Below are 24,808 nucleotides of genomic sequence, written 5' to 3' on the forward strand. Positions count from 1 at the left end.
AAAATTGAAATAGTCAATGGCTTAGACCAAAGCAAGTGACTTCGACCCCGTAACCAAAATCCAAGGCATATAAAAATTAGCAAACACTGGCATCAGCAGCAATGATGTGTCAACAAAATAAATCATGCTGTGTTATAAGGTCACAAGAACTCTAATGCATGTGTAGAACTCTAAAATGAAGGAACGGTTATCGACACAGTCGTCTGCACAAACACTGCAATGCAGTTGCTTAGCACGAGCAGTCAAGAGGAGGGAGAGGAGATGTGAGACAGTGGGAGGCTGGGTTACAAACGGAAGTCAGATGAAAATCAATGCGGTGACTACGTACGGAGGTTGACCTCCAAGCGCAAAAGTTTCGGTAGTCTGGTAAAGACTCAAGCTCCGTCACCTCCTAAGACGTCAACACAGCAAAACAATGACACAAAGAGAGAAAAGAAATATGCATGTCTTTACTCTGACACAAAAAAATGTTGGACATCATGTGTGTCAAAATAGGAAGAGGGGGGGAAAAAAGAAAAAAGAAAAAGAAGGCGCACACCAAAAAGACTTTCCTAACACTAAAAATAGGCATGGGCTCAGAAATACAGCTGGATATGTACACGGATACAAGACATACCCTCTATCTCATACAAATTGCTCATAACAATGTCATTGTGCAGGGAAACACGTTTCCAGGCTGTATATATGACAACATACACTTTGAATCTTGAATTGCAGGTTCACTCACCAGATACCAAACGTAGTGAAACCGGCTGAAAATCTTCATCTTTCACAATTTTGTTAAGCATGAGACCCTGTGTATGAAGCCTGTTTGTCTTTGCTGCCTCAGTATCTATGTGAGAATCTTGCGACTATTTAAAAATGTTTCTGAAAAGGGACCACAGCAAACTCACAACTCATCCTCTGGCTGTGAGTGTCTTTTCAAAACTTTCGTCACAGCCTCCGTTGCTCCTCCTACTGAAACCTCATGCTCTAAAGGAAGGTCACTGCATGCACGAGTGTGTGTTTCTTCGTGTCTAATGTTAGTGTGACATTGGGGAGCGAATAATTGAGTGGTCCATGCAAAGAAGCTTGGTCATCAAACATTTACACTTCAGCTTCACAGCCAATACCCTCAGCCTTTTCCTGCTCTTGTTTACAACCATACCATCTAATCATGAATAATGAATGCATACTGTGATAGACGGATTGACAATGACATTTGGTTTTCAAAATGAAAAAAGGAATAAAATGTTCATTCACTCGAGATGTTTAAGTCTTACAGAAAGCAGCCCGTCTCTTTCGCCTGAGACTGTAATGGCCTGTTTCAGCACCAAGTCTGAATAATGCAAAAAGGCAAATTAACTGTGGAAACATGTTCATCTTACATGGCGATGAAAAACCAATACCATTAAATGAGAAAGGAAGAGTTCCCCGTCCAAAATAATAATTGTCTGAAAGATATATTTCTAAACTCAACCAGATACTTGATTTTCTACAAAAAATATTTTGTGGCTTTTTTCAATGACAGACATAGCAAATACAACAACTACTGGAGTAAAAGAATAACAGCAGAAAGCAAACCCCCCAAAAACTATAAGGAAATAATATGTGATAAACTTAAGAGGATTCAATTACAATGTGGTAGACAAGTATGTAAATCAGCATGAATGATCCAGAGATCCAGAAAGCATCTCTATCAATAAAGAAAACAAGCTGTATCACCTGTCCCTTTTTTACTTGTAACTTGTCTCGAAGTATGGATTTAGGGGATTTTCCCAATGCGAATTATCAAACTGGTTGGTCCATTTCAGTAATTGACAGATATGGACTAATTAAGAAATATTGAGTTGACCATCCTCTTTCAAGGCGTTAGAAAGTCCTTTAGTTTTAATACAGGAAAATAAATTCATATTAGAACGCATCAAAATAGCCTTGATAGAATTGATGAATTGCCATGCAATATATTTCAAATAGATTTCGTTACTACAACCATCTAACTCATCTCCACAAATGACTTGAGTTGTAGAAGCGACACCAAAACTGGGTCTACAGATTTTATCCAACCAAAGGGGCACAACAGAGAAACAAAAGTAAGACGAAAATACGGGAGAGATGTGGCTTACCTTTAGAGCAGCCTGAAACAAGTAGAGGAAGAACGGAAAAGAAACAGAGGAAACAGACAAATGGTTAGGAGCTTGTATATACAACCAGAAGAGAGAGAGAGGAGTTGGAGAGTGGCAATATAAAAATAGCATCTTGATAAGTTGAGGCAGGCATGAGGAGGTGAGGCGGAAGAGGGGGTGCTCAGGGACGAAAAATGGGCAAAGAACCATCTGAGTGAGGCAGACTGGGGAAAGGTTGGGACAAAGACCAAAAACAGCAACAACAAAGGGAGATAGGATAAGATTGTGAAAGGAAAGAGCCTCACCAAAAAAAATTGTAAATAAAAACACCTCGCAAGATAAACTCAGGATAACATTCTGTCAACAGTTGGAGTACCATTAGACAACAGATGGCCAAAGAGGTGGCAGATGTCTTGTGTTAATTAAGATGTATGATTTACAATTGTAGGCGGAGAGCGGAGTCAGAAAAATCACATTCCGGGGAGCAAAAAAAAAATTGCCCTTTTTTAATTCAGTCGAAGTTACCACTTCCCTATAAAACAGGTATTTAGAAATCGAGAGATGCTCAGGGAAGAACCAATTTTATTTAAAGATTAATAAATAGCTGTAAATTCATAATACTTTGGTAAAAATGGCCCGGGCTACTAAAGAGGGTGACTCACAGGATGTACAATGACTGTCGGACGACTGAGCCGTTATGGGAGTCTAATGAAATCCAACCTTTTTAGTTTGGAAATGGGTTTCCATCACCCTTTAATAATGCAGGTAGGTGAGATCACTCCTCGAGGTTATCTTACATCTAAAGGTGGAGTACTACTACTATTTACCAAGTCATAAATACATAATAAATGGTTGTGATCAACAAACCTGTTGAACAATCATTTTCATTACAACAATTGATTTTTCTATTAACGTCCCATTGCCCGAAGACACATGACGAATGCTCTCATCTTCTACAGGCCACAGAACAATTGGTCAGGCATATGTAGTTTGGCACCTGGCAGCAGAAGATCTGCGAAGATTTCATTGTGAGCAGTAGTAAAACTGTGACCGCTGCCAGAGAATACCTGGCTGAGGGGCAAGAGGTAATCCTAAAAAATATCCCTGGAGAGTAGGGTGCTGCTGGATCATTTTTAATGGGAAAAAACAAACTCAATATATAGAGGGCTTTGTGAGGGTCTTCCAGTCATAAAGACTGCAAGCAGGTTGTTGCATAACTTGATTATGTGGGATTTGCATTGAATATTTGAGGATGTGGTAATGTTTCTGTATTTTTTGACAGGGGCAAGGAAGAGCAATTCATTCCATTGCCAATTCCCAACATTATCATATAGTGTGAATATCAATTATTCAGATGCTATTTTAGTTTAAAAATGTTTCATATACTTGTCTGAATGACTAAAGGGGCCATATTGTGGGTACGTGTACCTTTTGCTGGATGGTGGAGTGTTTCTGTTCCATGTCTCTCTTCTCTTTGGCAGCATCCACCACCAGCTGGTCCAACTGAAAGAGACAACCGAGTCGTCAAGCTTGCAGAATGAATCGACTATACCGTCGGGTGTGGGACACACTTAATGCTATTCATAACAAAATTACAACTTTTCCATGCGTCCAAGGATTTAGCAGGCAAAATAAGTAGTAGCAGAGCAGAGAAAAATCTCACAATAGGCCTTTTTAATGAATAAATGTCCAAATAACAGGTTGGTAGGCGAATGTAACTGCTTGACAGAAGCAGACAAATAACTTGGGTCGCATGTAGAGAAGACATTGCCGCTGCTCCAAATGAAATGGACTTGGACAGAGGGCTGGTCATGTGTGAAATTGGACGGAGGATGATCGATTCTCTTCATTGCTGCGAGCAACTATCAAGTATACAGAGGGGGAGAAAGGCTCTTCTCAGCAGAGAAGAAACTTGAAAACCAGTTCAAAGAAATGCTGGGGGGTCATGGGGTGATGCCACAGAATGTGCCAGTTCGCCTTGCAGCACTGAAATTCAACTCAGTGCCTCTAGATACTCTGTTGCCGCTATTCGACCTAAATCAGAATGCCTCAAGCTCATGACAAAGGGTTCAGTATGTGATTATAGGTCATCAAGTGTGGTAGGGAGGGGTAAGTACATGTGAATAAGAGGTTAGTAGGAATCAAAACTCTCAACTTAAAGACAGTCTGGAGAGTTCATCGAAAATTGTGAATGGATAATAGTTACAATATATAATTCAATGATGGCAGCATTAATAAAAAATGGTTGTACAATATGATATTTTGTTATTTGCTGTTATGTGTGGGTTTATACAGTTGCCATGGAGGCTTCAACCAGGAAGGTTATTCAGACATGAACGTGATAAAATTCTTCAACGGGACTGCAAATCATGCAAACGAATGTTCTAAACCGGCCTCCTCCGGTTTATTTGGTAAAGTCCTTTCAAAATATACAGTTCTCTGGGAGAATAGGAAAAGCTGTCACAGAAGACAACATTTGAGGGAGGCTGTCTTGTTCAGTTTAAAGAGGAAATGGGTGGACAGCAGAGCGGCATGATGATAACATCACATGGGAAATGTTTCCCATGTCACAATGAAAACAAGTCCAGTCCAGTCCATCTATCTGCCTTTATCTAAAAATATGAATAAAGTTTGTTGCTCCGAATGTTTCGTGAAATAGTGACTCGTCACACCTGTAACATCTTGTCAATGCAAAGTCAGCCAGCATAATGTTGTTGGGTCTTTTTTCAGTTCCAGTCTGCAAATCACTTAGACGCCAATTACATACTTCTTTGGTCAATCATTTGTCCTTTAAAATCGGTCCTGAATTATAACTGATAACAAGCTGTGCCTTTCATTTAAGAAGAACATATTCACTTGATGTGTGTCCAAACCTCAGGCAATGTGTCATGGAAAGATGTGATCTGTGGCGCAGTATTTTATATTTGGAAATAGTCAAGCTTTTTCCAGAGACTGGAATAAAACGCAAACTGACGGATATGAAATCCGCTTTCAGAAAAACGCATTCGGAATTGAAGCCACAGAAATCTTAGTTGATTATATGATTAACATCATACTGAATATTTGTTGAAGTGGTCTTAGCTGCAAATTATTTTATTTTAGCCAGTTTCTAAACTATTGTGTGCTCGGTGACAGATCCGCAGTAACATTACTCTAACAGTCTTGTAACAGTATAAATACATTTTCTGTATTCAGTGATCAAGCAATGCCAACAAGAAGTGGTTGGAATATGATACAGCTCAATACCCTTAGCCCCTAGAATAGGGCACATAATTTAATTTCTCATTATCCTCTCATTTCCTCAAATTCAAATTACGGAAAAGACTGAAATGACACGTTATTTCCCCATTCGTTATCTCCCCCCCCCCTCCCCGTTTCCGTCATCAATTCATATTATCAGACCTGTTGACAGCTCCTCCACACCTCCCGACACAGCCTCTCCATCTTTCTTAGCTTCATGATAAAAGCAGAGAAAATAAATAATCCAAAATCTTCTTGTCCTTGTTTCCCAACGCTTGGAATGCTGATCTTCCTCTACAGTCAGTTACAGACACCAAAAAACAGAATCGATCCACACAACAGTTGAATTCCAACTGTTGATTGTTTGAGACAGCCCACTATCACTTCTTCCTCCCTATCAGGATGACATCCATGAAAAGTTTTTGCCCTCCTCCAACTATTTCCCTCTTACAAGTTTGCTTTTCTCTTAAGCCTGGGTTATATTTCTTGTCCTTGCATTTACTGCAACTGAGGATTACATTCTTCTTAAAACCTCACATTCAAGCCACTTCTTTTCTGCAAGCACTCCAGTTCACAACATGCTGACAAAATAGGCTTTTCCAAATGTCTCCCTCTTATATGCATCTGTCCTGCTTCCATCTGTAGCAGTTAATAATCCATAAACTGTAGCATCACTCTAGGATTTCTCTGCCATATTCACTCCGATGACAGTCAACTGCTTGAGAATGACTGTGGGAAAACCCTTTTCTACCCTGGAGCTGCCTCCTTCCGCATTCCTTCAAACTGTGACTGCAGCTTCACTACAATAAGCACCTTCCAGTCCTACATGTGCCGCTCTGTGGCTCTGAGTCTTGTTTATCAGAAGCTGCATGCAAACACACAGTGCGCAACTGCAAGTTGAAGAAAAAGAAGACAGGAGCACAAATATGGGGGAACAAAAGATTTTCAGAGGTAAATGTAGGAGAAGCAAAGTTTCAGCTTTCTAAAAAAAAAAAAAAAAGAAACAAAACAGGATATGTTGTTTAGAAATTATCTTGGATGGGATAGCAATGGCCTGAAACAACCCCAACAAACTCTAAAAGCCGATGAACAGGAATAATCAAAAATGCTGTCCCTTCCAACATAATCATGTGTTTACCCAAGACACTTGACTGCATCGTATGTAAACTTCATTTCCAGTTATTCATAGACTTAACTCAAAATAATTTAATGTTTACTTATGCTGCCGAAGTTTATACAGCATATTCTAATAACAATGTCAAATGTGTAGCTTTACATAACACATTGAACAAAACCAAAATGAAAGAAAATTGCAAACACTGACTTGATTTCCCAGATGAGTTAAACAGAATATCAGAGACAAATTTAACAGCAACAGCAGGCCGTAGGAAATCTTTAAGTAGATCAAACTGAAATAGGATTCTTACATTATATAATTCTGTATAGTGAGGAAATGTGTGCTTCAAACAGATGTTTGAGATTGAAGGTTGAACACAACTTGACAACGTTGGGTTTAGTGACAAGAAAATGCAACATGCTTTTGTAAACTACAGCTCAGTTTGACCCCATGTGTGGCCTTTAGAAGCAACATGTAATATCATTACAATTTAAAAAAGACCATTATACGGTTGGTGAAAACATAAATATGACCATATGTACATATATACTGCTCAAAAAAATAAAGGGAACACTTGAACAACACAATGTAACTCCAAGTCAATCACACTTCTGTGAAATCATAGTGTCCACTCAGGAAGCAACACAGATTCATTTTGACTTGTTTTAAGGACATTACATCAAAGTTGGATCAGCCTGGAGTGTGTTTTTACACTTTAATTTTGAGTGTGATTCCTAATCCAGACCTCCATGGGTTAATACATTTGATTTCCATTGATCATTTTTGTGTGATTTTGTTGTCAGCACATTCAACTGTGTAAAGAGCAAAGTATTTCATAAGAATATTTCATTCATTTAGATCTAGGATGTGTTTTTTGAGTGTTCCCTTTATTTTTTTGAGCAGTGTATATACTGTGTATACATGTACACACAGTATGTAGGTGAGTTTTCCTCTGTGTATCTTTAAGTTGTACCTGTCCTCCCAGCTGTTTCATAAGTGGCTGAAGTTCACTGAAGAGGTCATAACCTTGGTGGAAAAAAGTCAGGTGGGCATACATGAAGGACAGCATCTGTGGGGAACACAAGGATTACCCTGAGGCCTGACATGCTGGATGAGTACATCATGTGAAGCGGTATAAAAAAGGAGGCATACCGATTTCAGGATTTCAGATCTTCTTTTTGATTGTAGCACATTGATCTGTAATAGAGAATTCATTCAAATTGTTAACGCTTTTCAAAAAACAGAAAGCAAAACAAAATCAACCCCAAGCACGACTTAACAGCTGTTCCTTGTACTTGCACCAGAGGGAGCCCTGTGTCTTGTATTATTCCACTGAACTTCCATTCTGCAGGGATATCAATATGCAAATTCTGCTGTGCAGCAGGTGACCTGGAATCTGATCTTACCCTTTTACTTGCTAAATACTCATTCAAGCAGCTTTAAAATTAACTGTGAAAACTGCCATGTTAATATTTCCTGTCAGTCAAATTGAAGTGCTGTTGGTCAGTCTTCAACTGGGTGTGGTGATGCATGTGGTGGCTACTACGGAAAAGGAAAGGAACATTTGTGAAAGGTTCTCAACACTCTACCACATGCTTCAGTGCAACAGCATTTTTGCAGGGATAGCACACTCCCTACCAACGGAAAACAAAAAAGTTAAAATATCTGTTGTGGTGAGCAATAATTTTATGGCTCGTGGTTTGAGACCGTTTTCCCTAGCAACACTGACCACACTCTTCTTCATAGAAACTTCCACAATGGGTAAGAAACTCTCCACACTCCATCTCTCCTTACCACAGTCAGTGGTGCATTGTGAGTTAAACAAGACTTAATTCACTATAACTGAGAAGAAATAAGTAGTTTTAACAAAAGTAGTGACTGTAAAAGGGAGCTGTGTTTTTTTTTTTTTTTTTTTTTTTTACTAGCAAAGCAATGGGAACTGGCTAGATCTACTGGAACTTGGCAGATAATTGGCAAGGGATAAAGTGATGCCAGACTATAATTTTCCTGGATTTTAAGCTTGAAATATTGCTTGAAGATGTTGTTTACATTGCATTTGTTTTGTTTTTTGATGCCAATCAGTGGAACAGGATGTTGTCTGTGGGTACGTATGATTTATTTATTTTTTTTGGCATTTCATTGTTCCTATTAAAATATGGTATATTATCATAATCATAGATTATGATAATATAGAAACATGGCTTTATTATAATAACGAATGTAATGAATGTCAGCAGTTCAAGAAGTGGCACTAGAATTATTAGTTTTGTAGTTTAGGATTTAAATATCCACCGAAATAAAATATAACCTCTCTTTAAATCTTTCTCCTCCACTTTCTACTCCTCTTTAAGGACCCTGTAAAATCTTTACTGTAACATTAAGGGAAAACCTCACACACTGAAAATAAAATTAAATAAAGATACGGTATATAGAGTCACATAACATTCAGTAACATCGTTATGTGAAACCCTTTTTGCAAGAACTGTTTTTGACTGAAATAATATTACAATAACAGTAAGAAGTGAGAGTATGTCTAATTTAGAATCCAAGCATGTAACGCTAAAAATTGAAGTGTACAATACAAATAATTTCACAGGCACCTTTAAAAAAGGCATTGGACTTTTCAGAGATTGAATATTCATGTAAGTTTTGGCATTATTCTTTAAAAAAGATGTACCAATCCGAAAATGGTCCGACACAGCTACATAACCACTGTATGGAAAGCAAGTCACACATATACAATTATCTAATATTGTTTCACATAAAAAACAATGCATTTTGAGTCTGTTGCAGAATCTATGGATAAATGAGGTGTATTCTTCCATGGCAAATCAGCATATATTAACCATACTTGACACATTAATTTTTACATTTAAATCCATGTTGGCAAGCCAGGAGATCCAAATAGCTGTTTGTCTGCAGTCTTGTGCTACATATAGTTGTGCTGAACATAATGTACTGACTTCATGTGCAACCGAATAGGTACCAATGTAACAATGAATGAAAAGAACAATGATCCAATTTTCGCCCAGCTTTTTGATATCTTGGATCTACAGTTCACTTTAATCAAAGCATAATTATTATTGGATTGCCCGGAAAGCATGGCATAAAAAAAGCCAATTGAAGTCCAAAATTAGGAGATTATGTACTTGAGAAGACTCCTGACACTTTCCTTGAAAAAAGCGACATGAGTTCTCTCCTGATGGTATTTCCTGCCCTGGTGAGTGCTTCAACCACGGGAAATGACTGTACCTGTAAAACGTAGTCGAGGACTATGTGTCGGAAGCACTTGCGTGTAGCGGTCAGTATATTGGTGGCCTCTTCAACCTCATGCTGTTTGTTTCGTGGGGCCTGGGCATTCTTGATCAGCGCGGCCTCCTTTTCCTCACTGACCTTATCGAATTGCTTCTTGGCTTCTTTAAACTTTCGCAGATCGCTGAAAAAAAGAAAAAAAAAAAGTCAGGAGAAATGTTCTTTCTTTTATACTGATTATGAAGACCTTGAGTTTTAAAGTAGTAAATGTATGACTCCTCGCATTTTTTAAGCAACACATTTGTGTTTAATTACCGTACATGAGTTTTCAGTTATTTTTGTGTGCTGCAATGTCAAAACTAATGAAGGAATATGCTTCCCAGCATCTTTTGACAAGCTTGGTGCTGTTAATGTGGGCGTTAAGTGCTGGTGTGCCAGAGGAAAATATGCTATTCCTAATGATTGGGGGGAAAAAAAACTGCTTTTTGTATGACCAGGATAAGCAAAATGTGAGGTCTCTATTTGACCAGGTATATAATTTCACAGCCTTCCTGGCTTAGCACAAAATTTATACACTGTCCATCCTTGATCTATTGCACACTACTTCCAACAGCAAGTTGGAAGTATATCAAGTATACAGGTTTATATGTTAAGTATATTAAGGTCACTACAATGTCTGGAGCTTCTCAGTCTCAGAAACTCTGAATGTCCAATGTCGGTTTACTCAGTGATACAAATAAGACGCATTCAAGCAACTCTTACATACCTCTGACTTCACAACAAAAATGGCCAAAATAATATAAAATACTCACTCTTTGACAAATGTTTGGAGCTGTGTCTTGATTGATCTCTGGGCCTGATCAAATAATATCTGCACAGAAAGAAAGAAAAATGATTGCCTGCGCATGTTTGGGAAAGGTCTTTATTCAGCTTATTTGTATAATAATTATTTCTGAGCTTACTTTGAAAAAACAGTAAATTTACTCATTTACCAGACTGGATGGATCTTAGCATTTTGCATTTCCATTTAGGAGGATATTCCTTATTGTAAATAAAGCAATTAAGGAGATAAATCTTCACAAACAATCGCTCTCTGTAAACTCCCCTCAGAAAGGCATGCACACGAAAAATGACGTGATTTGCTAATTCTGGGTGTTGAGTCATAGCCTTGTTAATCTGTACGCTTCCTAAGCATTGAGGCCCGAGATATGATAGGAGTAGTTTGGCTGGGGAAGATGACCAGTGAAAAACAGATTGAGCTGTGTGTTTGAGGGAGTCACGTGCCAAAAGATCGCCAAGGGGCAAAGACCTCTCTGACAATCAGCTGATGTGACCACAGTCTGCAATGCTGAGTCACAATATAAGTCCTAACTTTGGATTCTTTATTCATCTGATCTGCAAAATGCATTAGCCCTTTGTAACAATTGAACAGTACAGGCAGCTTTTTTTTACTATCAGTCTGATCTGCATCTCTATTAAATAGATAATACACAGTATGGAATCTGAGTTTGGAAAGCATTGCAAAAAGGATGTTTGCTATCATGTAATGTTACCATCCATAACTGATGAATTCTAATTGGCAATTCTCGACATTTTACCCATGCATGAAGAGGCAACAAATCAGATAAATTCTTTATGATCACTTTTTATTTGATGTTATAACTTATGCAGTAATGTATACATTTTTAAATTAAGGTAAAAATGATGTATTTAATAAAAATGAATCAGGCACTCTGATGCTAATGTATTATTGTTTTATCTTTTCCATCAGATGTTCAATTCTAAGAGTTAAGAAGCATCAAAAGACTCAGATCTGATGTCAGCAAAATCTATTTTATATGCAAACCAATACATCATACGCCCATCCATCCATCTTCTTCCGCTTTTTCCTGCACTCATGGTCACGGGGGATGCTGGAGCCTATCCCGGCTGTCAGCGGGCGAGAAGCGGGGTACAGCCTGGACTAGTCGCCAGTCAATTGTAGGGTCATCGAGACAGACAACTATTCGCTCTCTCATTCACATCTGGGCAATTTTCCCAATTTTTTCCCAATAAACCTGCTCCATGTTTTTGTACTATGGGAGGAAACCAGAGAACCCGGTGGAAACCCACGCAGACACAGGGAGAACATGCAAACTCCACACAGAAAGATCCGCTTGCCGGAATCGGGTTCTTTGTGCTGTGAGGATGAAACACTAAGCACTGCGCCACCGTGCCGACACAGATATATCACAATGTTGTTCAATGCAGCAGTTCTTACCGTGTGGTAGTTGATCATCTCCTGCAGGCTCTCAGCAAACTTTGTAAGACTTGACTATGGAAAGAAAAATGGACAAACAGGAATGTTCAAAGGCAGGCAAAAAAAGAGGGCTGTAAAGGCCAACAATATGATAATAAAATTAAGCAACTCAATGACCTCTATCAAAGAAACACACTCTCCTGTCATAAAGAGGGGGTTTCAGGGATATTAGTCTACAGCATCAGTTTGGGAAATAATTCTTTTGGCTAATGCAAACCCAAGGGAAAGCCATTGTAACATACAAAGACAGACAGGAAGTGCTAGTGTGGCTGTGGAAAATACAGAACAAAGTGAATTAATTCGGTGCCACAATAGACAAGTGTTTTTTTAAGCCATTAACAAATCAAAATATATGCAATGCTGTAATAAAAGCAAGGATGAAAACACATGTGATCACAAACACATGTTATGTAATTTCAATAATGTAAGACCATTTCAGAGAACCAACAAGACGTAGGCAAATGCTATCAATTTTTACCTCAATGACTTCATCTTTGGTGGACTGCTGGGCTAGCTCTCGGATCCCACTGACAAACTGTTTGTTTGCAGCGTTGTATGCTTTCCCAGCATCAATCATCCCAATGCACAACTTCACCAACTATAAGAAAGTAAAAAAGGGCAGATAATGGTGTGTGTGTGTGGGGGGGGGGTATTTTAAATATTTTTTCTGGTTTTCAACTGCAGATACTGTTCTCCTTTCTGACTCATTGAGGGCACAGATAATTCAAGGTTATGTAAACACAAGCAGAGGCTGGCAGTTCTCCATCTACTTCCGCAGAGATGGTGCTGAGACTTAATCCACATATACAACAAAGAAGGCTGAATATCAACCCATAAGGCCCCCCCAAAAAATAATTTCCTGATTTTTGAATTATGTTCAGGAAGAACCATTTATGAAATGAAAGGTTTTTGCACCACAAAATGAATTTTCATACATGATTACAAATTTCAGAACACCAAGACCAATTGGATGAAAATACTCACACACACTTACATTTTTATCTGGTTTAATGCTTAAATTGTGGTGCTCCATAGCAAAGATATTGAGATGTTTAAAGTTTAAAAAGATGTAACTTTATCACTAAACATCAATGACCCAATTTCATTTGCAGCCAAACATCTCCATATGTTACATCTTCTTCCATGATATTTGAGAGGTGACACGGGACATCCTGGATTCTGAGTCACTGCCTAATTAAGTCTTCTTTCTCTCGGGTCATGAAAAGACATGATGAGAGGGAAATAATTCATCATCGACTTCATGTTTTTGCTGTTATTCTATGCATTTGGCTGTTGCAAAACTTGCGAGCGCATTCCCTGGATAGCAGAATTAACTAGAGGGCTCCTAAAAATCTTAGTCCCCCAAAATGTAATGAGGGCTGTTTTGCCGGTTTTATTATCATATGGAAAGTTTCAGTGAACAGCTTTGTATAACATAATGCATATTGCAACATCTTGCAAATGGTAAAAAAATAGAACACAATCACACAACACAGGAACATACGTGCACACAAACAGACCGTATCATCATAAAGACAGACAGACAGACAGATAGACAGACAGATATCTCCAACACACACATGTGTTTACACAAACATATATACATATATATTCATTTATATTCTGCACAAATATCATTCTATATTTTCATGTTTTTCCTCTTGGGGAACACTGAGAAAATGCCTCCCAAATAATGAACTCTGTCTCTTTACCCCCTTTCTCTCGACTTGGCCCATCAATAGAAGATCCTTCCTCTTTAGAGCAAGAGGGGAAGTGAAGCTGGAGCTGAGTCACAGTGATTGGGGTAAGGAGGAGGGTGGGACTATATAGACACGATTCTTCACAAATCTTAGTGTTCGGTTCAGTTTAGAGGAACCAAATCTAATCATTTTGAGCAAGATGTTTTTGATATCTTGCTCTGCATACTAAAAATGACCCTTCCTCGCCAATGGCTGATCATATTTCTGCATCAGTCACATGATAAACTCATCAACACAATTACTGTGCGGTGAATCCACTGGAGAAGCATTGCTGTATCACACATGGGTTCAACTAACGATAACAGAATAGACTAGAATGTGCATTTAACCGTCCCACAATGGGAAAATTTCAAATAGCCTTTGCACAAAAACGCTGTTTGGTTAAATGCCTGTTTGATGCTTCATCAGGCTTATTCTAGAATGTAGTTTCACACACTGCCCTTCTTGGAAAACTACTGTCAGGTTTGCATCGTATGCGTGAGATAAAATTGAAACCGTAAGTTCTTGAAAAAAAAAAAAAGCTCTCCCTTCGGTTAGTCTGATGCAGTGACCAATTAAAGGGAGAGCTCAGTTTCCTGTCAGAAAACTCAGGACCTCAGCACACAAATGTGAGCAAGGGGAGGTTAACTGGAATTGAAGCAACTAAAAGTGAAATGTAATCAGAGCAAACAACAAAAGAACCCATGATAACTCAACAGCTGATTTGCCTTAAAATGATTGTGCAAAGGTAAAGGGGAGTCAACGTGTGCTCAGAACCAGACCTCAGTGTTGAAGAACATTTCTATCATCCTTCTGTAAATCAGAAGAACTGTATGTTATAAGTTTTAGAAATTACATGTTATAATTGTGAACTCTAACTTTTGATTATGTTTGCGATTTCTGCCATAAACTGCTCCATAAATAAAGGTGACTGATTGATTGATTGACTGACTGATTAATCCATCGATTGAAACAAAACATCCAACCCCTCTTTGATATCATCGCTCGGCTAAAGAATAAATCAGTGGGTTCTTTATCAGTGGATGAAACCAGCACAAAGGCCCAAAAGGCTGCACCAATATCAACATCTTGATCAATAAAATGTGACTAAAGTGTGACAAAAACACTTGGCAACAAGAATGAATTTAATGCTGGCTTTAAATTCCCCCAGAGTTGGAGATAAACAGAGAAGTGCATTACTTCCACGTCACTGCAGCCACAAACCTTCAAATACCCCCTCTTTTCGCATACCCAGTTAAAGTGTCTGTTCACTCTGAGGGAACAAATGAACAATTAAGCAATGTTTTTCATGGGTGGTACTCACTTTGTCAAGCTTGGATTCCAACTCACACACATCCCCCTCCACTTCCTCTATGGTGGCTCTATGGAGACAAATTTTAAAAAGGCATTTAGTTCACAGCTGGAAGACCCAGTGAAAAGACAGTCAGAGTAGTCCTTATGGATTATTGTCAACATGACAATACGTGTTCAAACCAAAAATAGACACACTATTACAGTGTAGCACAAGAATGGCTCAGATATTTTTATGGCATTCGTAATATACAGTATTCCAGCAATGTGCCAAGCCTTTCAGTTATTTGAACCACTGTGTCCATCGCTGACAGTGACATTTGAACCAATGTGTCCATCGCTGACAATGACATTTGAACCAATGTGTCCATAGCTGACAATGACATTTGTGATGCAAACACTAATTTTGCTCCTTACTGTACTCTAAATGCATAGTAAGTTGATTCACTTAAAAGCAACATACATTGAGTTCATAAATAGCCTTCATGGTTGTAGAAAATAGCCTGGACCTGGACGCATTTAACCGCTGGTGCTCACAGCTAACCTATAACTTAATAGATGACGTGCTTCATGATGATCCAATAACATCTATTTAAAAATAATAGATATTTAGATTGTTATTCAGCAAGTCGAGACAATAGAATCTTAAAGCCAATTTTTGGAGCCCACAGAATATAGCAAGTTTAAGTCTATGTTGTGAGAGAACACAGAATACACAAAATTCAGCTCACAAGAGTTCTGTTGCAGTTGTTTGGTTTCAGATTTTGTCAGCAAGCTTAACAATGAGAAATTAAACAGACAAGGAGGGCAGAGCAGGGTTATAAGCAATAAAAACCTCCACTTTCTCATGAGGAACTGCAGTCATGGCATGTGGCTACATGGATATCATTCTCTTGATGTATTTCCCATATTCATCCAGATGGGCTTGACTGTTTGACCTTGAGAAATATCTGGCTTATTTTCCAATATTTTCTGTATCTATAGATCGCATGAACACAGCAATGAGTGTAAATGGAATTAGTGCAATCACAGGTTTGTGAAATGAATATTGCATCACTTAATAATGCCCAAAACTAACTCAATTATAGGGCTTACACATAACCACTCAGTGATGGTCAAAAATGTATTTAACTTAATGGGCTGACATCGGGAAATACATGTTTAGTAAGCGGTGAAAACATGCTTTCACCTTGAATGTAACACAGAGTGGCTATTCCCTAATAATCCTGGATATTTCGACGCGCAGGATAAGATGGTAAAAGTAATTTTCCAAGATCAGCAGCAAATGAACCCTGACAATGAAAGTGAAGTGAAAATCTTAGATCCTCTCCAGCATGCACATGACCAAAGTACTGATGAATCATTAGAAGAATAACAGACACAGACTTAATTCTCATTTGCATGTAATGCAATTATTCTCAAAAAACAGACCCTTATAAATACACACTTGCCTTTGGAATGAAGTGCCTAGAAAATCTGTTTGTAAATCAAAAAAATATTTAAATTTAACATCATAAACCTTTGGCAAAGACAAGATGTTTGAAGTGCAGGTCAAAGGGAGACTGGAATGCATTTTCTAAACAAGTTATTTTAGATTTTACTATTCTTATAAGTCTGTATAAGTTGTCAAGTAAGCAACAGTCATCCCTTGGAGAGTTTTAGAGCAGTCCTCTGCACATATAAAACTCTGGATGATTGGGCCAGACAAAATAAAAATTATGTAAAAAAAAAAAAAAATATATATATATATATATATATATAAGAGCACTCGAAGTCACTGACTCCTAATTTGATAATTTTATTGTGATCATTAAGCCAACCGATAGAGTTAATCTGGGCCCAATGGAGGCCATGTCAATATCAAGCCAGACTGTTCCTACATTGTTTCATTTCGTTATATAATCCAACTTATCCCCAAGTATTTTCAACAACCTACTTAGTGTGAGAGGAATTTGCAAGAAAAGGCATTCTCACTTGAGTATTTGCACTACGATGACCATAGGTTATTACATTTAACTGAACTTTTGGCATGCTGGAAGATATATAACATTTAGATTGTATAATTTTTTATCAAACCCAATAACAAGCTAAATTTTAAAACTGTCGCCCTGTTTTAAAGGCTCTTAAAGATATTCATCTAAAAAACTGTTTTTTATAGATTCGAGTCGAAGACACTATAACATCTTTGTAATAAAGTTAGTCGGGACTCTGTTAAACTGCTTAAAACCACACCAATGACCAAGAGTACTGATATAGTACTGAGTACCACTACTTCACTGATATTTCTAGAGTAAAAAAATACAGTAGTCTGCTGATACCCTCCCAAATCATGTTTACACTCTCCCAAGGCATTCAAATTCATCAACACTCACAGATAATGATAACTGTGAAAACAGATAATTCAGTCATCTAAACTTAATGACTGAATAATAACAGTTTTCCCAAGCCCAATAACATGTCTTCAAATGTTCACAACCATTAAACTAAGTGTCAAAGAAAATAAACCAAAACAGACTATTATCATCACAGTAAGCATAATTATTTTGTTTGTTGTTGAATCTTATTTGAGGGCTGATGCTGTTCCTGCAATTAAACTGTATCAAAATATGCAAATTAGGGTATCTTTGATGTTTGCATTCACTTAGGACCATTACTGCAGAACAAGGAGGAATTTCTAAAAGAAAAACAGTCAACAACACTATTAAAGTAGATTTCACTGGAAAAAAAACACAATGTATGAATATGAGAATCAAGACATCCTAGATTTAGCTGTTGAGTGCAAGACTGAAGCCTGACATAAATAAAACACTACATGTGAAAAGAAGTACAGTCTGTGAAGAAGAAAAAGGCAGCTTTGAAAACCACATCAGGGAGAAAGAGGCCAAGTCAGCATCAATGAGTGAATATTTAGGCACTGCTTCTCTATAAGTTGACCAAGAGAGAGCACGGGACTACTTATCACATCACTTCTGGTAAGAGGAATGGACAGCTTCCAGAATCGTATATGTGTGAAGCCAACTGCTTGAAATATATTAGTCAGATGACATTCATACTTCCTTTTCAAAGATAGCAACAACTTATGAACTGTAGCTGGCAGAAAGTATTTGATCTTTATTTATTTCATTTTATTGATTTTTCTCTTCAGCATGATGAATACAAAAGGCTTAAAATTCACACATTGCAATGAGCACAATAAAGAAAAGTGTATTTTACAACAAGGAACAAGTTATCAGGACTCTTAACCTGCTTGCTGTAGTCAATAAGAAGTCTATCAAGCAGTTGAATTACATCTTTGCGACAACTGGAAGACATAGCACGAATGTTTTGCACAGAACAATGTATGAAATAAAGTTATTAAGTACTTTGATTAAGCATTCAAAGAAATATAGTTTAGTCAAGGTTTTTATACATCCCACAAAAAAAACAGCAGCAAAAGCCTAACTATCTCTACATTTGAAAAACTCCGGACTGCACCGTCAAATCTGCAAACCCGTGAGACATAATTGCTTTGCGCAATTCAATGACCATAAAAAATGAAATTAAAAGGACAATGCAGCTTTGGGAATTAGAATGAAATTTCACTTTCTAAAGGCCAGCGAGTTGGCAGCACCCTGCACGCATAGTGAATAGTCCAACGGGTTATCATGGACGAGTATATGCTTCACATTTCTGAGGAAGAGATCCCTAAGCTGCTATAGCATAGGGATCTAAATAACTGCTGACATATTTACCCAAAGTTTTACAGTTAAAGATATCTCAGATTTAGCTGTTCAATCATGTCACATGGTTCTCTGACAAGCTATCTGTCTGAGTAGTCACGAGAATTTGATGCTGGGGACAGCAGAACCTAACTAATCAGTCAACCCATTTTATTATCCAGTACGGGCCTCACATGCAATTCAGTATCAGTCCAATTGTAAGCCGAGATGCCCAAATAAAACACTAATTTTACATCTAAATTATTACAAGTTTGTTATATCCATATTCCCTAGCCTACTGGGCCACCAGTGTCATTTAAATGTTGATATTTGGTCACATTTCAGTTGGTTTAAGAAGTTCAGTGTCGTTCATTTGATTTAGGAATGAACCGGGCAAGCCTAGAGTACGATGGAAATTATACGTTATGTAAGGACTTGCTAAAATTACACGTTTCATCTGAAAAGCAGCTCATGCACCGAATCGAAATGGCATGTGACACAATATTTCAAAATTGCCTGTCCACATTTGGGAGACATCAAATAAGCAAATAGAAATCAGTAATTCTTTTGACCATAAATGCATCTAGTAAGATCTCAATTGCCTTATACTCCAAAGACGACGAAAATCCTCATATAATGTAATTCTTACTGTCATCATCAGCAGTTTTTCTGACAAGTCATTTAATCTTAAATTTTTTTAATGAACAAAGTTTCCATGTTCTCAATTTCCTGACAAAACGTTATCATAAAGTTGCACACTCCACAGGCCCCAGGCTGACATAAATGACTGCAGCCAATCCTATTAAGATTTGGCCGACTGTCTCTCTCTCTTTAAGAGCTTCTTTGATGTCTTCGTATGATATCTTGCATAATGTCCAGGACTTTTTGGTGTCTCATCTTTCTCTAGGCGCTAATTCTCTCTTGTGCGTGCATATACGCGGAAGAAATTATATGTGGTGATTGCATGATTGTTTTACTTTACATTTGAATTCCTGCCCTGCTGGTAGCTAAATAAAAATGAATAGGCATTATTCCAAGGACCTGAAATGACAGTGATAGTGGCAAGCAATTTGATACTTTGGAGTCTGTTACTGTGGTTCGAAATGTGAAGAATGGGGTGAGTTCAGTGTTGTGACGTAGATCCTGTAATTGTTTGAGCGAGGAGCAGCGGTGATATGGAGGCCCGACGGACTGTGGCAAAAACCCACCTCTGGAAGTAGAAGCTTCAAAAACATCAACAAGGTGAGGTCAGTATTCAAAGATACATGCTTTCATAAGCTCTTTGGAAATTTTGCCCTTGTGACGAGTGAACATCATAAGGGGATTTCACATTTACATCCTCATCCTTTGTGTGACGTCATCGGGAAAAGGTGAAGATTAAGTACTCATATTATCTGTAAATATTCAAATAAACTATCATATGTGCTTTATAGATTATAGTTAGTGTGGCGTATATTCCTATAAGTTGTCTAGAGGTATTACTCTTGCAGTAGTCTTCGTTCTCAAAATTGACAAGCATTAATTGTCATTATTAGTAGGAAATAGACTACAGCTCGATCAAATTAAATTGCGGAAAAAAGTGCCACAGGGAGGCTTCTAGACCAATGACATATTTAGCAAGAGGGCCAAGATCGAAAAAAGACAGCATCAATCACGATGAAGCTATCAAGCTGTAATAGTGAGAATAAACAGAGATCTGGGGGAAAAAAGGCCCATGATAAAGATATTAGCTTACTTGGTAAAAAAAGAGTAACATCAGGAGCTTGTAATTTCATATCTATTGATGTTATCGTAATTGTACTTGGATTAAGGCTGGACACCACACATCAGTTGTAACAGTAATTCAGCTCTGACCCAGTTGTATAAGTACATACAATTCTAAAGATCTCAAAAACATTTAATGGGAATTTCATCCTTGAACAGGATCCAGAGCATTTCTAGTAATTCTATGGGCTAACGGGGTTTACTGGATATATAAAAAAAATCCATAGCACATCTCCTGCAGTATAAAAGCACAATTTATATCAAAACAATTTCTCAACTAAAATATGGGTAAAAACGCATTTAAAAAATTGGTTGTCCCATATTACCACTTGAAAACAACCCTGACTACATTTGGGGGCTCCATATTCTCAGACGCTAAATTGAAAGCAAACACCAAAATGGAAACAGATGTTTGACAAATGAAAACTGCTTCGCACTGGTGTATATTCCATGTTTTCATCCTCTCTGTTGCTCTCCTACTATGTCCTCCTCTCTGTCTAAACACAAAGAGTGGGGGTTGGGGAAAAAAAAATCAAAGTAGTGGTTTGAGTGGAAAACTGTAGTGCAATAATCCCTGATCAGTCCGAACACAGGATTAGCCTGCAGTAGCGTGAGGAAACTTGAAGCGATGACTCTCCTGCAGGGCAAAGGTCACAGAAGACGTGGCTAAGGATGGACTTCTGACTGCACAGGTTTCTGAGAAATGGCTGATTATGACATGTTAACAGAAGGTGCAGAGTTCCTTATGCTGATTTAATGAGATGCAAAAGCTAATTGCTAATTGTTACTGACATAACATGTATTATGAAACACATAATTAAGATGATATTGTAAACATAAATAAAGAATATTGATGATGACTGACTAATCCTTGGTTTTAAAGCAGACAGATTTATGCAAGTAAATAAGAAAAAGAAGCAAAAACTCTTTTTAAACCACTTTGAATGATTCATCCATTATCAAAATAGTTTAAATTGAGGCTGATAAATTACTGATAAAACACCAAGTTCCACATAACAGTAACCTGATTGTTAACGAACACTGGCAGCTTGACTCTGAAGAAATGGTTTACTCCAAGGAGATAACAAAAAGGCATCTCCACCCCCGCAGGTGAATCATAGTTCTGTCTGTTCACACTACATGACCAGAGACATCATGGAGATCTTAGGGACAACCTGATTAGAAAAGCCACAATGCTTTAAACCCTTGTTTGCGCATGAGTCTAGTGTGTGTATTAGTTGAACTGTCATCCTGATCCTAATAAAACAAGTGGATCACAATAATCACAGATCTTGTATACACGAGATGATTTCAGGGGGAAAAAATGTATCAGGTATCAGTCATGGATAAAGCAATTTTCTTTCAGTCAGTGACACAGATATCAGATGCTTGTGGCGTCAGTTCCCAGCTTTTTATGATTAACATCAATATCAACAGTTGGTGAACTTCACTTTAAGTTCACCGCCTTAAGAAGTCAATCAGACCTTTCTGTATGTATGATGATGAGCATGTGACTGATTCCCAGGCTGAGTCACACTTTATAACTAGAAGCCCAATATAATATAAGGTCCAAGCCTTTTTGAACACTAGTAGATACTTAGGCAATGACACTTCTCATTTAATTAGCAGGACTGACCGAAATAAAAACAATCAACTGTGGTCCTTCCAATCCTTCTCTACTGATTCTTGTTATATGCAGAGTGTGTGAAAATACAGACAATTATGTGTCCTTTTGTTCAAAAACCCTGAATGTTATCCCATAGGAAATGTTTTGACATTGAGGGGGGAAAACTGCTCCATTCTTCATAAAAAACAACTTTCTAACATCTGTTCCTCGTTGTTGTGAGGGAGGATGTTGCAGCAGAAAAGGGTGGGGGGGTAGAGGGAGGAAGGAGAGAAACGCTTTCTCAAATCTCAAAAAATGCCAAGCCGGCCAAGAGGAAGTCAAGAGCAAGCATCCAATTTGAACAAGGCTTTATGTGTACAGTAAGGTAGAGTGATGATGTCAAATGTGACATTGTTGCTAAGGATACAACACATACCTAAACCACCTGACATTCCAAACACTTAGTTTCAACAGCTATGACAAGTCACTATTCTGGGATCCTATATCCATCTGAAATGTACAACATCAGCTAACAGGAGGGAAAATAAATCACGACTTACTTCTTTCCGTTAACTTTTAACAACACTTTATAGATGTACTTGAACATAACCACCAGTTTTTTTTTTTGTTTTTTTTTACCCACCAGTTTTTCCTTTTAATGCTGTATCTAGCGTTCAAATCTAGCATTCAGCTAACAGGAGGGAAAATAAATCATAACTTACTTCTTTATGTAAACTTTTAACAACACGTTATATATAGATGTATTAAAACATACCCACCATTTTTAGAGCATTCAAATTGAATAAATATACATTAAAAAAAGTATTTGCAGTGGGGTTATTCTAGCGAAATGAATCAAAAGTAGCATAACAGTTAAATGCTGCTGTGTAATAACTCATAGCGAAGGCGTGCAATTTCAAACAAAGGTAAAAGCGAGCTGGTAGAACAGACAGTGACTTCTTGCGTTCATATTTAATACATAGCCTAATCTTTGCATAATTTATGTCCAGTTAAGAAGCTCTGGAAGTGGCCGCTATTTCACATGTCTGCTTGCCGTCCCGCCGGGCCCCAGCTTTCTTAAGAGACAAAAATAGAGGACTGGCAGGGAGCAAACAAACAGCTAGCTTGACACATACTGCTTTCCACATAGCTAACAGGATACTTTCTTGTGCGACAAGTGAATAACAATGAAGGAGGACGTGTTAGGGTTGTATTCTCTCACCTGAACCGCGGGGAGTCCTTCAGACATTCTTCGAAATCCACAGTTATTTTCATTTTGCCGCAAGGAGTTCGGGGCGCGGAGTTACGCACGGTTCGATTAAGCCAGTAATCCAAGCTCAGTCCCAGCGGCTAATTAACAGTAGCTTGTTTGCTAACGTTAATGTACCTCAGTGGGACCAGCTGGCTGCACTCTGTCACCGCTCCGTCGGCCAGCTAGCCTCGGAGGCCAGCAGCTACGATTACAATCGCCTACGGATGCAACCATAAACGACTTTAAGATGAATGTGAAAGCGAGAGAGGGTGCCAAAACGCCACGGAACGACTTGGGAAAGGGCGGTCAGTCCAAGGATCGGAGAGTGTTGTCCGGTAGCTCGGGGGAAAACCGCTTTTCTTCCACGCTGATACTACAGACTTACACGAAGATCGTCTATACAACTCGAGTTGAGCTGCAAGAAACAGATGGCCCGTTTCTCCCTCAGCATTGTGGAAGAGTATGTGTGTATAATCGTATTTTTTATACATGCGTAACTGTATATATTTGTTTCTATTTGCAACAAAAAGCTGGGAGGAATATTTGAATATGAATCAATGTACAGTGAGATTAACTTTCACTGAACAATAAAATAAATATAAAAATCGTCAATCTGTCAGGAAAAAACGAGAGATTATACAACTTGACTTTTTTTTTTTTTTTGTGCAAAATATGTATAAATGTAATATTTGAGCACTGCACTTTCGTATTAATCCTCATTGAATTTCTTCCGCAAGAAGTAGGTTGAGAGTAGCACCTCTGTTGTTGCATAAACAATCTTTGTGTCACTTGACAGGCTTCCTGATATAGAGGAATTACTGTTGACGTGAGATAAGTCGACCAAACGTTCAACCATCGTCGTGCTTATTTTTGAAGATTTTATCAGAAACATAATTCTTTTAAATTTTGTATGAAAGCGTTCACAAGACAAAACATACAATTTTATTTGAGTCGTTTCCCCCTTAAAGGATTTTCGCAATGGTATGACACAACCACAGCCGGTTTTACATTATTCGTTCATAGAAAACACCGGGTTGTGTTGTGCAACAGCGCCACCGGGTGGTAAGACGCTGGAACTACCAGGAAAGACTGCTAGTGAGAAAAATTACGAAGAAATAAAAGCATGGTTATAACATTTGTTTTAACGGTCATCAATGGATTCGTTAAAAATGTTTTTATATGCCTCCTTAATATTTAATCGGGCATTTTCACAAGTAGGACATGATACATTTTGAAATATACATTATTTGTAATATCTTGTAATTAAGGTAACCACTTACAGTATGTGAATTATAAAAAAAAAATAGAAAAAAATATTAGAGCGTAAATAAAAAAAAATGCTCTATCCTCTCAAATTGTTTTATATTGTGGTGTGGTCTTTTAACTGATGTTAAAACCTGATTAAGTTGAAGTACCTGTTAAAAA

The 24,808-nt window shown here is 37.9% G+C and overlaps 1 protein-coding gene across 5 annotated transcripts in view; it reads right to left on the bottom strand.

Moving 5' to 3' along the window:
* LOC147226029 (arf-GAP with coiled-coil, ANK repeat and PH domain-containing protein 2-like) overlaps nucleotides 1-23,950 on the bottom strand; it is a 38,411-nt gene extending 14,461 nt beyond the window's left edge. For 2 of the 5 annotated variants that reach the window (XR_015107270.1, XM_086161614.1), the window contains exons 1-9: nucleotides 23,354-23,941; nucleotides 15,077-15,134; nucleotides 12,492-12,611; nucleotides 11,975-12,028; nucleotides 10,527-10,585; nucleotides 9,715-9,898; nucleotides 7,615-7,659; nucleotides 7,436-7,531; nucleotides 3,534-3,608 (exon numbers count right to left, since the gene is read on the bottom strand). Coding sequence is in view for 4 of the 5 variants with exons in the window: in XM_086161614.1 (XP_086017740.1) it covers nucleotides 3,534-3,608; nucleotides 7,436-7,531; nucleotides 7,615-7,659; nucleotides 9,715-9,898; nucleotides 10,527-10,585; nucleotides 11,975-12,028; nucleotides 12,492-12,611; nucleotides 15,077-15,134; nucleotides 23,354-23,406 (744 nt within the window). In the remaining variant the exon portion in view is untranslated. Of the gene's footprint in view, nucleotides 1-328; nucleotides 392-2,105; nucleotides 2,118-3,533; nucleotides 3,609-7,435; nucleotides 7,532-7,614; nucleotides 7,660-9,714; nucleotides 9,899-10,526; nucleotides 10,586-11,974; nucleotides 12,029-12,491; nucleotides 12,612-15,076; nucleotides 15,135-23,353 lie in introns of all 5 variants that reach the window. The other 3 variants (XM_086161616.1, XM_086161617.1, XM_086161615.1) reach the window with 3 other exon arrangements.
* Nucleotides 23,951-24,808: the final 858 nt, after the last annotated feature.

Source organism: Fistularia commersonii, chromosome 16, assembly GCF_037954325.1.
Source record: "Fistularia commersonii isolate RoL2024-O1a breed Wild chromosome 16, RoL_Fcom_v1.0, whole genome shotgun sequence".
Classification (NCBI taxonomy): Eukaryota; Metazoa; Chordata; class Actinopteri; order Syngnathiformes; family Fistulariidae; genus Fistularia; species Fistularia commersonii.